We start from the raw sequence: 14211 nt of genomic DNA, 5'->3' as shown, positions 1-14211 counted from the left end.
ACAATATATTTGAATTTCGAATACTTGAGAGATATATTTTACAAACAAATGAAATATAAAGAATCGTACAATTTTTACGGATTCACAGAGAATGTATCAATATTTTTGTTTGCCATTGCGTATATAACAGATTTCGCATCGAAGATAAAATTCTACAAAAACTATTGCCAACATATTTTACTCCAAAAAAAAAAAAAAAGATGAACAACAAAAAGAAAGCTGACGTCAAACGCACCAACCTAATAATATTTGTAGGTAATTAATTACCGACCGGGATACGTGATGTTTCGCAAAGAAATTTTTTAATAGAAATCAGCATGAAATCTCGTATTTCACTTATGCAATCGATTCGTTTGAATTTTCGTTTTCTAACACAAAAAAATATTTTACTCCTTTGCCAGTTATTAAGCCGTAATCGTATTTTAACCAGTTAGATTATCTATCTTTTTTAAGAATGTTTAATAATAGTAATAATAATAATAATAATAATACTAGTAGTAGTAATTATATATATGTGTGTGTGTGTGTGTATACATACGTAGGTTACGATTAAACTTAAACAAATAAACAAGGATACAAATTTATTTTGACGTATAGGTCAAGATCAAGATTAGAAGTTACTTTAAATTCGCGAATAGAGGGGAAGGGTGGGGAGAGGGGGAATGAAGGTTCCGAACTTGGCAACGTTGGAACCAGTTCGTGCCACAGTATTCGGTTAGACGCCGTACGGAGCGTTCTGTGCTTCGTGTCGTATTTCGTGATTGTCGAATTTAATTTCAAAAAAAGTCGAATAGTCGAGAACATTCGCGAATTTTCACGTTAGCTCAGTGATTCGTTTTCGTGCGTAAAGTATTTAGGTATCTTACACGTATCTCATGAAAAACGATCGGTTTTAAAAAATATTTCTATCGCACTTAATCTTCGTTCATTGTCAACTCTTTAAGTTTCACACGTGGTATCGTATCGATTTAACGAGAAGAAAAAAGGAATAAAAAAAAAAAAGCGTGAAATATAACCTAGAATCGCGTAACGTCGGTTGCGAATCGATAAGGGGAGTGATATAGAAGTGACAAACGGTGTGCGTGTAACGTGCGATTTTACCAACCGTACTTTTATCGGCCGAGTCGAAGAGCGTTTTTTAGTTTCAAATTCGATCGAAAGGCGACGCGTGCGTATTTTTTTCCGAGTGTGTGAGTGTGCGTGTGTGTGAAGCAACGAGGAGACTACTGTGACGTTTCAAAGGTAGGTGCAAGTAAAAAAAGATGAATTGGAGAGAGAATATCTACAATGTACTTACAAGTTATAAGAAACGGTAACAGATGCACGTGCAGAGCGAACGAACTGATGACCAACTTTATAACAATATGGCGAATTTAATCGAATCAAATTATTTTATAAAAGAGGAAACAAAAATACTCGTTATTTTTTTTCCCCCTCATTATCTACATGCTTTTTTTCTCTTTTTTCTGTTTTTTTTTTTTTTCTTTTTTTTTTAACAATCATCTGAAAAGTTTTACTTTTCATTAAATCTTAATTAACACGAATCTCTGTTAAAATTAATGTGTGATATAGAAATAAGAAAGTGTTGACTCTTGAAATTGAATTGTAATGTAGAGTCACATAAAGATAAGATTCACGTGGCGAATAACATAACATAATCACGCGTGCGAGACAAATGATATAGTCACACAAACATGATTTGAGCTATGACAATAATATGACCATCTGTTGTACGATATTTATCATGATTATTCGCAGAAATAACATTGATTGTCTCAATATTTTCAGACGATCAAAATTCCCCCACCCTTCTAAAAATCGAGACAAAAAAAATTACCAAAAGTATATTCTTGAAACCAATTTATTTATATTATTATTTCAACAAACGTTACAACTCGTACACGATTAGACTATGTAATACATGCAAAATAGAAAATATAAGATAAAAAAGATGAAATAACATCGAATCCTATTATACGATTCTTAATTATACAAGGTGGGCCAACATTTTTTAAATGATTTTAAAAATCAATTACTCTTTTTCACGACATTTTAGATTTTCAAAATAATTTTACAAGTTGACAACTACAAGTTTTACAATTTGAAAAAGAGAAAAAAAAACAGAAAGAGATTAGCTCGAGCAGTTTCTTAAATCTAATTTTTTAAAATAACCTAGTAACTTTTGACCCATTTAGAAACTTTTAAACCATCTAGGAACTTACTTGAGCCGCCATGTATATTTCAAGATCCTTGATAAAATTATTGAGAGAGAATTTGATATCAAAAAAAGAAAGGAATAGAGAGAGAAAGAAAAAATAGACGGAAAAATTATAAAAATGAATTTTTAGTATCGCGAAAGGAGATGAGGATGATACATACAGCCGGGGGGGTAGGATCAAAGGGAATACTCGCGAGAGTACATTGATAAGGTGAAAATAAGATTGGAAAGTAATTTTTAAACGCCAGTCATCTTGCTGTCTAGTAATGCTGGTTGTTTGGCAAGGAGCCCGCCGTTGCCTGAGTTGCAGCGGGCAGCTCACCAATCAAGGCTGCCAACTAGGCCAGCAACGTCATCATTGTGGGCCAATCGCGGACAAGCTCGATCGGTATCAACTCGTCGATACCCGGTGAGTAGAGTTAGTTATTTCTGCTTGATCATATTTATATCAGAGATCATAATCATATTCGTATTGGTATAACGACGATCTAAAATCAGTTGAGATCGATCAAATGAACGTGAAAATTACGAGGAAAGAAGATTTACAGAAAAGGAAAAAGTAGAAAGAATTTTATTTAAAACGTTGCGTTTATTTTCATGAAAAAAAAAAAAAAAATTATGAAATCGAAGTCGATGATTCTAACCTAATTATTAATTAATATAATATCGTAATATACAATATTACGAAATTATCAATTCTTCTAATGTGCATCTTATTCTTTGAATTATTTATTTGTTTATTTATTTTTGTTTTATATCGTAAGCGTGCAAGAACGAAGAGGTTGTATTTGTATATTTCATGTCAATGTACTACAAGAGGTCGGCCGATTCTTCTTGTCACTTATTGACCCTAGCTGATTGATCTCCGTTCAAATCTCTATCATGGAAAAGTTTTCGCGGTCATTTAAGGCCGTCGTTCATGGTCCGTCGACCCGTATCTTTAGACACGACGTATTTGCAATATGCTCTAATAAGTCACGAGATTTATCTTCTCTTCGATAATATATTAATTTAGAAAGAAGGAGACTGAGATTTCCAACATTTTTTATCTTTTTTTTTTTAATACATTTTTTCTTTCTCTTTTTTTTTATATAAATTTTTCCTATTAAGTATATATACAAGACAGATATTTTATATACAGAGAGAGAGAGAGATAATATTCATTTAATCATTTTCGTATCGTAAAGAGGTGAAGAATAATTGTGAACCACTGTTCAAGTGATAGACCAATTGCTTTGCAGCAATGTATCACGTGATCGTACACATTGCTTTATTGCTTGATGTAATAAAGTAGCGCCGAATCTAACGCTCAAATTTCAACTGATTATAATAAAAAGATCAAAAATGTCAAATCTTAATGAGAGAAATGAGAGGAGAGAAAGAGAGAGAGAGAGAGAGAGAGAGAGAGAGAGAGAGAAAATAAATAAAATCTTTGGAAATTTACTAGCGTTTATTGCGAAGTATGTTTAATATCTTGAGAGAGAGTGAGAGAGAGAGAGAGAGAGAGAAAGAGAGAGGGATATTGAACAAAATTCAAACATCAGGATGACGGAAAAAAATAAAAATTCTCACATCACGCCACTATCATGGCTCCGATATCGCAAGAGAGTACAATTTCCACTTCCATATCTATTTGTTATTTCTCTTTTTTTTTTTCTTTTCTTTTCTTTTCTTTTTGTCCTTTTTTTCGTTCTTTTTTTTTTCTTCTTTATCATGATGAAATGAAATGTCGAAAAGAAAAATTCGCAAGAGCAGACCATTCTAGGTACATTATCGGTTCGTACAACAAGAGAGCGATAGAGATAGAGATAGAGAAGATAGAGTTACCATATGATAACATTCAATAAATGACAACCCGGTTCGATTATCAAGCGAATGAAAATAAAGATGAATAAGAAAGTGAAATCATTGGTCTGATCAACGGAGAGAAGAAACGAACTTCATGTTTGTGTTCGAGCGTAACGACACACGCTGTTTAATGTCATCAAAAAAAATCGTCGCACGGTTCACGGTCGATCGTGTAAAACCCGCTTAGCTTCGAGTCACTTCGTCAGTCGGCGAACGGACGCAGAAGCGTCCACATCTGTTTTTATTTGTTGTTCGATTTTTTGCTTGTGTATATTCATTGTGCATATTTATACATAAATATATATAAATATATATATATATAAAAAGAGAGTATCTATAGTTTCGTGTGTGTATGTGTGTGTGCGTGCGTGCGTGCGTGCGTGTATGTATGTTTCAGTTTTATTCTTTTTCTCGTTTCCTTTTTCTTTTTGATTGAAACCAGTTTTTCGTAATTATTCTCTCGGCTTTCCAAACGTTTTTCAATTTTTATATTTATTTAACGAAATTTTATTTCAAGTCTATCGATTCTTTCTCTTTCGACGATTATTGTTATTATTTCTTTTTTCTTTTCTTTTTCTTTTTTTCTTTTTTCTCCCGACTTTTATTATTTCTTACTTTTTTTCTTTTTTTCTTTCTTTTAAGAAATTTGATATACTGAGAGACGTATCATTTAACAGCGAAATAAATTCTATCTACGAATCGTAAGATATTTCGATACGTTTGACAACAATCTTCGTCGTGCTTCGTACGTACGGTTTGAGGTTAACTTCCGAGTGATAACTGCGAGAATCAAGGTAGAAGTATTTTCATTTTTCTTTCATTCTTTTATTTTTCTAAGTTGGTAAATAATCGAAAGAATAGAGTGTGGTATATAGATTAAGTGTGAGGAAAGTGTTGTTAATTGTGTATATGTGTGTGTGTGTGTGCGTGCGTGCGTGTACATTCGTATATATTTCGACGTGAAAAAAAAATATTACAATTATTGCTTCTACGGTAGTGAAATAGTGTCGAGGTGAAGGACATCGCGAAAAGAGAACGAAGGTCTTTCGTTCGAACGGTATGTATCGCATACTTTGTTGAAACGAGAAGGAAGTAGTAACATGCGTTTCTATATATATGTCCGTGCGTGCGTATGTCCATGCGTGTGACGTTGGAAAACAATCATGGTCATTTTTTTAATCGTCTAAATAAAAATTATTTCATTTATTAACAACAAATCGAAAAAATATGCGACTATACTTTGTACATTGTTAAATATTGATTTTGAGGTTAGCTACACTGAGGCTAGCATTAAAAACAATCGTTCTTCACGTTCGTACATATCCTTCGTAAATTTTATCGAAACGTAAAAAAAAGATGTGTTTTATATTTTTTCTTGTTACAGTAGTGGTAATCATAAGGAGTATGCGCGACGCGAACACGAACTATAGTCGTTCGAAAACTGCATCGATTTCTATTGTTGTCGATCGATGTTATTTCATAAACGTTCTTACATACATACATACGTACATACACACGTTCTTTTGTAATATGATCTAAGAAAACGTATGTCGATCTGTAGATAGTGAATGGAATTTAAAATTTAAGACGTAGTTTACCTTTTGTTACGAAACTTTTGATAGATTAATTTTTTTCTTTTTCTTTCTTCCTTTCTTTGTTTTTTTTTTGTTTTTTTTCCCCCCCTATATAATAAAAATACGAAATAACATTCGTATATAATTTTTCATAACGGTACTTAAGTAATTTTTTTATTAAAGTATGTCTGAATCAATATAATTGCTTATGTAAAAACATTTCGACTAGATTTAATAACACGATATTTTCATTAATTAATGGATGAAATATTTCGAAAAAGATATAATATATACGTATATATTCGTAATGGCTGCTACGAGACGATGGGATGATTCGGCGAGTTGGCACGTGGTTATTCTCGGTTATCTTCGGGATTATACGGACGTATTCGTTGTCTGGCAGCTAGCCCTGTTGCACGTGTCGTACTCTCAACAAACCAGTTTGTTCCGGGTCGTCGACGAGTATAGGTCGGATAGAGTTGTTTTGTCGTCGATGAACGAGAATAAATAATGATTTCGCGAAAATAATTCTGTAAAGTTGATATTATTAATTAATTGGAAATTTTTAATCAAATATGAGTTGTTTTACGTCTCTGAGTAGTATTAAAAAATAATCTCAGTTAAATTAATCGTTTTGTTAGATTATATGTTGAATATGTACATATACATATATACACGCATATATATGTATATATATATATATATATATATATATGCATGACGTGTGTATGTATATGTATATATACATATATGTATAACGGAAAGATTACTTTTAATGATTTTTTTTCAAGATGGCGTTTTAAAAAATACTATAAAAAATTGCGGCAATTTTGAATATAAAAAAGTTCATATTTTAAATTATTATTTACGTTCAGATATAATATCGATAATATATATGACGAAAACGAAGTTGAAATTATACAATAATAATTATGTTTATAAATAATTTATATCGTACAATGATATCGGATATTAACAATTTTTTAACAAATGCTATCGAAAAATATCACGAAATATGTAACTTTGTTCATTGTTGTACTGAGATATATATGTACGATGTATATATATGTATGTATCTTATTCAGAGAAGAGAAGGTCTTTTAAGATGAGGGGAGGTGGAATGGGAGAGGGGAGGGGAGAAAGATGGTGATAGAAAGAGTGGGAGAGGAGAGCAGGTTTTGGTTAGGAAGAGAGGGCAAAAGAGAGTCAGTCTCAACTTGTTGGTACATGGTTACACTCTCGGGAACAGTCATTTATGTATTACGGATACGTCTCGTGCTAGTGCTGTGTTACGTTTTCATTTCTTTTTACAACGCGCTTAACGATTGAATAGAATTTTCTTTATCCAATCAAACGATCGATATATATACATCTCTTCGTCTATAAATCATTTTTACGAAATATTTTTATTGATTTTCTTTCTCCTTTGCTTTTTTTTGGGGTTTTTTTTTTTATTGGTTTCTTGTTTTGTTTTTTTGGGAAAGATTTTTTTAATAGGTTAGATTTTTATTTTGTTCTTGTTTTCTCGGTCTTCGTGTTTAAAAATATAAAAATAAAAAAAAAAAGAGAAGAAGTGTTCTTGTAGTGAATAAGTGGGAAAAAGAAAGAGAAAGAAAAAAAAAGGACAAGAAAGACAGAAAGAAAAAAGTGTAATTTCAAATCGAAAATTGCCACACGTAAAAGGCATCTTCCGATTGGTCGATTTATTCCAGGTACGTTCGAATTCAATTTCGTCGTCTTCCCTCCCTCTTCTCATTGGCTTCTTATCACGTGTTCTAGTCGATTCGTAACTCATAATTTTCGATCGATCACATCTTGGTTTTTCCCTCTTTAACGTTTAGATTAAATATTTCTACGGATTTTTCTAATCTTGTATTCTTCTTTTATTTAATTTTTTATTTACTTTTTATTTTTCATTCTTTTTTCTTTCTTCACTGTTATGGTAAATATGCGATAATATTAATTAATAATTACTTATATGTTATCGAATATCGAATATCTTTGAGATTATTTTAAATCTTTCTCTCTCTCTGTCTCTTTTATATATTCTTCTTATCATTTATCAAGTTGTATAAAAAAAAAGTCAAGTAAATTTGTCATTTCATAATTATCGGCAAGACTTTTAAATCTTGAAATACTCTTTGAATTAAGACGAGTAGAGACTTTCGTCATTTCGAAGTACAAATATCAAAGCTATGTAAGTACCTACGTCTTTCTCTTTTCGGTGGACTTATGTAATATCTACGACGTCGTTCGCGTTTCGCGCGATGACCCGTCATACGTCAATTCGATGCTAATCGTGCGATTAAACGTATTTATTTGAATTTTGAACAATGATACGCCGAATCGGATTGGTCCTTCACGTTCATTATTTAAAATGATCAATATTTGATCTTTTCTTTTCTTTTTTATATTGGGAATATCTGTAGAAAAGAAAAAAAAAAATTATTTTTCCTTTTGCCTTTTTAAGAGATTGAACCTACGTTGAACATTACGACGTGTATTGAATTAATTTAACCCTCCATCATTTCAATGTAACTTCATCCGTAGGTCGGTAGTCAACATCGTTGAAAGTATACTTAATCAAACGGATATTATATATATATATGTATATATATGTATATATATATGTGTGTGTGTATATATGTATATGTATATGTATGTATGTATAGGTTATATCGCGTAGCTATTATTATTTTTATTTACACCGAAAAAAAGTCGTCGAATTTTTGTAAATAAAAAAATTTCTCTGCTCAATGGTTCTTCTTTCTTTCTTTTTTTATTTCAAGAAGTATAATTCAAGACTGTATAAAAATAAATTTGTAAGAGCATATATATATATATATATATATATATATATATATATAAATCATTGGACCAATCGAAATACAACAATTCTTTGTTAACATGTTAACATAGATTTAGCGCGGCAATGTCACAATTGAAAACCTGCCAAAATTGATTTTAAACAGTTACAGGGACGGCGAACGTTATTATTAGATTTAGATGTTAGATAGTAGGTAGGCAAACATATTTTTCAATAAAAACTTTCGTCACTTTTCTTACTTTCTCTAATCAACTAATCATTTTTTTTTTTTTTCATGGAACATATTTCTTTTTTTTTGTACCAATAATAGTCATTTATTAATATTCGCTATTCTGATCGGTGTGTTCGCAAAATAAAATTGATTTTATAGAATGGTTTCTGGGAAAGAGGGAAAAAAAAACAGAGAAAAAAACATTTTCAACGTTTCTTCGAATACAGACGATGCTGGATAAAATTAGCTTAGAAAAAATCATTGAGGTCGTTGAAAATTTTTTTCGTCCTTATCCAAGACCGAATCGAAACGAATGTTATAAGAAAGAAAAAAAAGTTAGGTTAAAACGTTCATTCAATTTTAACGCGTTATCGATAAATAAGATATACATATTTTATGATAATTATTTAAGATAAGAAAAAATTTAGTATCGTTATTGTAAGCATTTAATAATTAATCGATCAATCAGCTCGTATAGTTTAAAAAAGAGAAAGATATCGTAATTATAAAAATTACATTATGTGTTGATCATGATTTCATTTCGACATTTGATTGAAAGAATTTTGCAAACGTAAGAATTTTATATATATATATATATATATATATATATATATATATATATATTCTTTTTTGTGTGTAATTAGCTGGATATAAATCTCGTATAAATATCTACCAGAGGTTATAAACGATTCAGAGAAAGCGGATACGACGCGGACGTGCCTCCAACGTAGAATCATTTTGATTGGTCGATTTTGTGGGCGTCGTACGCAAGACGTTCCGTGATTGGCTCGACTAGTTATCGGACGAGAGGCTCGGCTTGTAGGGGTTCTCAATATTGCGAGAAGCACTCATGTTACATTAAACATATTGCGTTAATTTCTTCGAATCTTGCGTCACATTTTCCATTCGAAAATTATAATTATTTTGACTCTCTTTTTTTCTCTCTTTCTCTCTCTTTCCCTCTGTAGTTATGTATTCGTAAACATTTATAGTTGGTTAGTTTCAAATATCAATGAAAAGCATTAAAAATATACATTTCAAATACATACATCTCCGCACTCATTTTTTATATAAGAAAATTTTGTTGAGAGGATTAACTCTTTCTTTCTTTTTTTTTAATTCTTGATTTTATGGAATTTGATGTTTTAATAACTTTCGCTATATTTTTTCTCTTTTATTTTAACTCTTAATTTTTTTTTTCCTTTTGTTACAGATTGACGACCTATCGCGATGTGGCAAAAATTACTGAGTATGTATTAGACAATACGCTTTCATTTGTTTATTTATTTTTTATTTATTTTTGTCTGCTCATTGTTTTCTACAGAAAGGAGATAGACAATATTTAGAAAAATTGTGATAGTCTTTTTTGTTCCTTTTCTTTTTTACATTTCGACGATTCCTACTTGTTGTTAAATTTCTAATTACTTTCTTAACAAAATCGTTATCTACTTATCAAAGTATTTATGTACATTCGTAAGAATATTCATTATCATCATGCTTCTCTTCCCTACAATAAGTGATGATAACGCTATTTATAATGATCATAGATTAATCGTGTACACATTATTCTCAATGTCAAGGATTTTGCTCTACACGTGACTACTCACGCATACATGCGGAAGTTATTGGATATTTTATTATTCATTTTATTCCGAAGTTTGCTTAGACGTTTTACATTACGAATTAAAGTAATAATAATTCGTTCATATCTATGTTTTCTTTATTGATAAAAATGATAGAATTCAATTAATTATGTCTATAATTCATATAATCAAAAAAAAAAAAAATGAAAAGGAAATATCGAAAAATTTTATAATCATTCATTTTCTTAATTTTCGAGTTAATTTTCAAACATTTTCTCTCTCTCTCTCTCTTTTTTTTTGTTTCTTTTTCTTCTTAATTTGAGAACCATCAATCGATTGAATCCCTTTAATGGAGGACATATACTACGTATGATTTGTTCGACAATTTTAACAAGGTACTCGTTCGATCTATGATTGGTCATTGTGACGTTTGACGTCAGAGTATTTAATGAAATAATCGCTGACTCGTTGATTTAGGTTTTATTATACTGTCTTCTTCCTATTATATGTTAGATGTAGATTGGATTCTGTCTCATCTGCCTATGGTGATTATTAACAAATTGATTATTTTAATTATCTACTATTATTTTATATCGAACAATAATTTTCACATATCGCAAACATAACCTAAAGAACTTTGGTATGTTAGATATTTTGATAACATTATTGATTTTGACTCATGAAATTATTTGTAAATTTATTCGAAGATTCTTTCAATCACATCGAGTTTAAAATTAGCGCCAGATTAGTGATGACACATAGTAGACTTTGCTTACGCATCGGTCATCACGTATACCACCTTTCTTTCGGAAGGTATTTGACATGGCTTACGTGCTATATTGCACACGTTAGTCTCCTCGCTAGTCGGAGATTGTATTTTGATTGTCTTAATTAAAATATTTATTTAATTAATATATATATATATATATTTAGAAAACTCTAACTAATTAACTACTATAATATTTAATAATTATATGCATAATATATATTATTATTATATATATATATATTTATGTACATGAATATATATATATATATCATTAATAAAAAATATATATATTTATTAAATAAATAATATAAAAAAATATTACTATTATTAGTAATTAAAATATTATTTATCGTATATATGATTCATATTAGAGTAAATTGAAGTCGATTAGGTCGGACAAACTTTAGATGAGTTAATTTAAACCTAAAGAAAGATATGTTGAATGAGTTGACTGTTCGAATTCAATTAATCATTGCAATCTTCATCCAAGGCCAAAGTCAAAATCGTCGGTCAATAAAATAGAATACAAACTCGTGCGTCTGTTGTGTCAACCTCGAAAAGAGGAGACAAAATTATTATAAGCCGGTTGGCAATGCAAATGAGACAATTAGCGTTTTGTAAAAGAGTCATCGAATAAAAATATCCTTCGTATTTCTTTTCTCACTTGCACATTTATTGTTAATCTAATATCTTAGCACGTTTTCTTTCGTTTCTGTTAAGAATGATAAAACTTGGTAGGTATCTGAAAGAAAAAATCTATTTTATCGATCGTCGGTAATGGTCGATAAGTTATCGAGAGTCACGTTTATTTTATAGTAGTGTTTCGTAAACTCTTCAGGTGGCGACACTCTTACATTCTACATGTCAAAGTTAAAAAGAAAATATTCTAGAATAAAATCGTTACCTCATTCGAATTCTTCGTTTATCTTGTTTTATATATACATATATATATATATATGATTTATAATAACAAAATAATCAAGGGAAGCGTAAAGTTCGGCTGATAGGATTTATTTCAATTTTGTCACGTCTTTTAAGTATGTACTTAAAAGAGGAAAGGAAAGAAAAGGAATTCGATAATAGATAAAAAAATAAAACAGTTGGTTTTTTTTTGTCACGCATTTTACATCGTAAAAAGGAGATAAATAATGACGATTACTGTTATCATCGTAAAGTATCGTTGAATACGTTGTAACGTGACGTCAATGAAACTTTATAGACGTCAAACGTGCGAATCACGTTTTCATCGATATTATTACTTTGCATTTATACACATATAATAGTGAGATTAGGTAAGAGAAAGAAATGACGATTCTGCGATATGTTGCATGAAAACATTCGAGATGTCTGATGACGATTAGTTCGAAGGAAGTTAACGAAGATCTACGGAAACGCACGAAAATTTACGAGAATATACGTTATCGACGCGTGTAATCGTATTTCTCCTTCTCTCTCTCTCTCTCTCTCTCTCTCTCTCTCTCTCTCTCTCTCTCTCTCTCTCTCTCTCTCTTTCTCTCTCTCTTTATAGTTCGTGAATGTGAACAAAGGACAGAGATAGCTTGCGTCGTGGACTTCGATATGTCGTCTTCTTCTTTCTTTTGGATTGACTCGTGCTAATCTGTCGCAATTATATGCAACCATTACATAACTTTATTCCTCTTTTGGTATTTCACACGTTATATCGTTCTATTATCATTTTTATTTTTTTTATTTCTTTTTTATTTATATTACATTTTTTAACGTACATATCACGAACGTATCTCTTTAATTTTTTAATTTTTTAATTTTTTTTTTTTTGTTATTTTTGATCTATGTTTATCTCTATCGGAATTTTTTATTTTTTTTTTCCGATCTTTTATTTTTTCCTTTCCTATTTCCTGTTTAATATCAACGAGTGTAAATGCAAAATGAGTTCGATGAGTTTCTATTTTAAAGTGATACTGATAAATGTGAAGAACTTAACTAATCAAGGACTCTTTGATTTATAACATCTGATATTATCGACCGTCGATAATGCGATAGATTCCTTTTATCCACTCTTTTTTTTTATCTATATTTATTTTCTACGATTATGAAAGTATTTCAATTATTATATTTTCTTTATAATATTACTGATTATGGATTGATGAATATTCATCCTTTCCTAGTTTTTAATTGTCTTTTTTTAATTATTTCGGAAAAAACCAAGTGTGATAATTTCTCTCTATCTCTCTCTTTCTATCTTTAATCGTATAATGGCACCTGTTGCATTTTTGCATCTTCAATAACAGCTGTATATTAGTGATAGAAAGAAAGAGAGAGAGAGAGACTTAGTAGATAAATTGCACATTCTTGAATTACTTAATGGCACGTTCGTTATGCATCCGATAATTAATACGTCCATCTTTGATAAGAGAATTTTAAACAGCAGTCGATTCTTAAAAAAAAAAAAGGAAAAAAAAAGTGTGACTTTCCTTTCGTTATTTATTTGCGATATGACACGCGTCGATATTTTGTTTATAAAAAAAAAAGGAAAAAAATGCAAAAGATTCCATTCCTTTTTTTTTCTTTATATTCGTTTTTCATTTTTCGTTAATCGAAATTATTCGTTAGATTGTGCAAAAAATAATATTAAATTATTTTTTTTCTTTCTTTCTTTCTTTCTTTCTTTCTTTTTCTCTCTTATTTCATTACTATTATTTATTTATTTATTTATTTATTTATTTATCTATCTATTTATTTTTAAATAAGTCAATTAGCAAACAAAGAAATACTACGTGCATATATGCGCGCGAGTGTGTGCCTATATCTATTACAAATATATTTATCTAAGTTTTTCGTTTTTCCTTTTTCGTTTGTTCTAAAAAATGACAATTGAAACCCACGATTGATTGAATGATATGAAGGAAGAGATCGTTATAGTTCGTCAAATCAAAGCGGAAGAAATTGCACGTTGCATTATAGTTATTGCTTTACTATTAACGTTATACGAGTTACTAGGACAAAAAGAAATGAAGATTATCGTTTTAGCAACTATCATTTCATTGACTATTTTTAGCTAGATATAGGCCACGCCACTTTCTCTCTTTCCTTCTTTGTTTATTAGAATTATTAAAAAATATATTTATATGCTATTCATTAACTCTCTCTCTCTCTCTCTCTCTCTCTCTCTCTCTCTCTCTCTCTCTCTCTCTTTCTCTCT

The 14211-nt window shown here is 30.0% G+C and overlaps 1 protein-coding gene across 8 annotated transcripts in view; it reads left to right on the top strand.

The window, feature by feature from the left end:
* The first annotated feature begins 703 nt into the window (after positions 1–703).
* LOC127067652 (trehalase) overlaps positions 704–14211 on the top strand; it is a 38100-nt gene continuing 24592 nt past the window's right edge. For 2 of the 8 annotated variants that reach the window (XM_051002863.1, XM_051002861.1), the window contains exon 1: positions 706–1242. Coding sequence is in view for 3 of the 8 variants with exons in the window: in XM_051002862.1 (XP_050858819.1) it covers positions 2485–2627; positions 9892–9927 (179 nt within the window). In the remaining 5 variants the exon portion in view is untranslated. Of the gene's footprint in view, positions 1243–2482; positions 2628–4264; positions 5124–6822; positions 7353–9891; positions 9928–14211 lie in introns of those variants that run through there. The other 6 variants (XM_051002862.1, XM_051002854.1, XM_051002855.1 and 3 more) reach the window with 6 other exon arrangements.

This window comes from Vespula vulgaris, chromosome 11, assembly GCF_905475345.1.
Source record: "Vespula vulgaris chromosome 11, iyVesVulg1.1, whole genome shotgun sequence".
NCBI lineage: Eukaryota > Metazoa > Arthropoda > Insecta > Hymenoptera > Vespidae > Vespula > Vespula vulgaris.
This window is presented reverse-complemented; position numbering and strand designations above follow the sequence as displayed.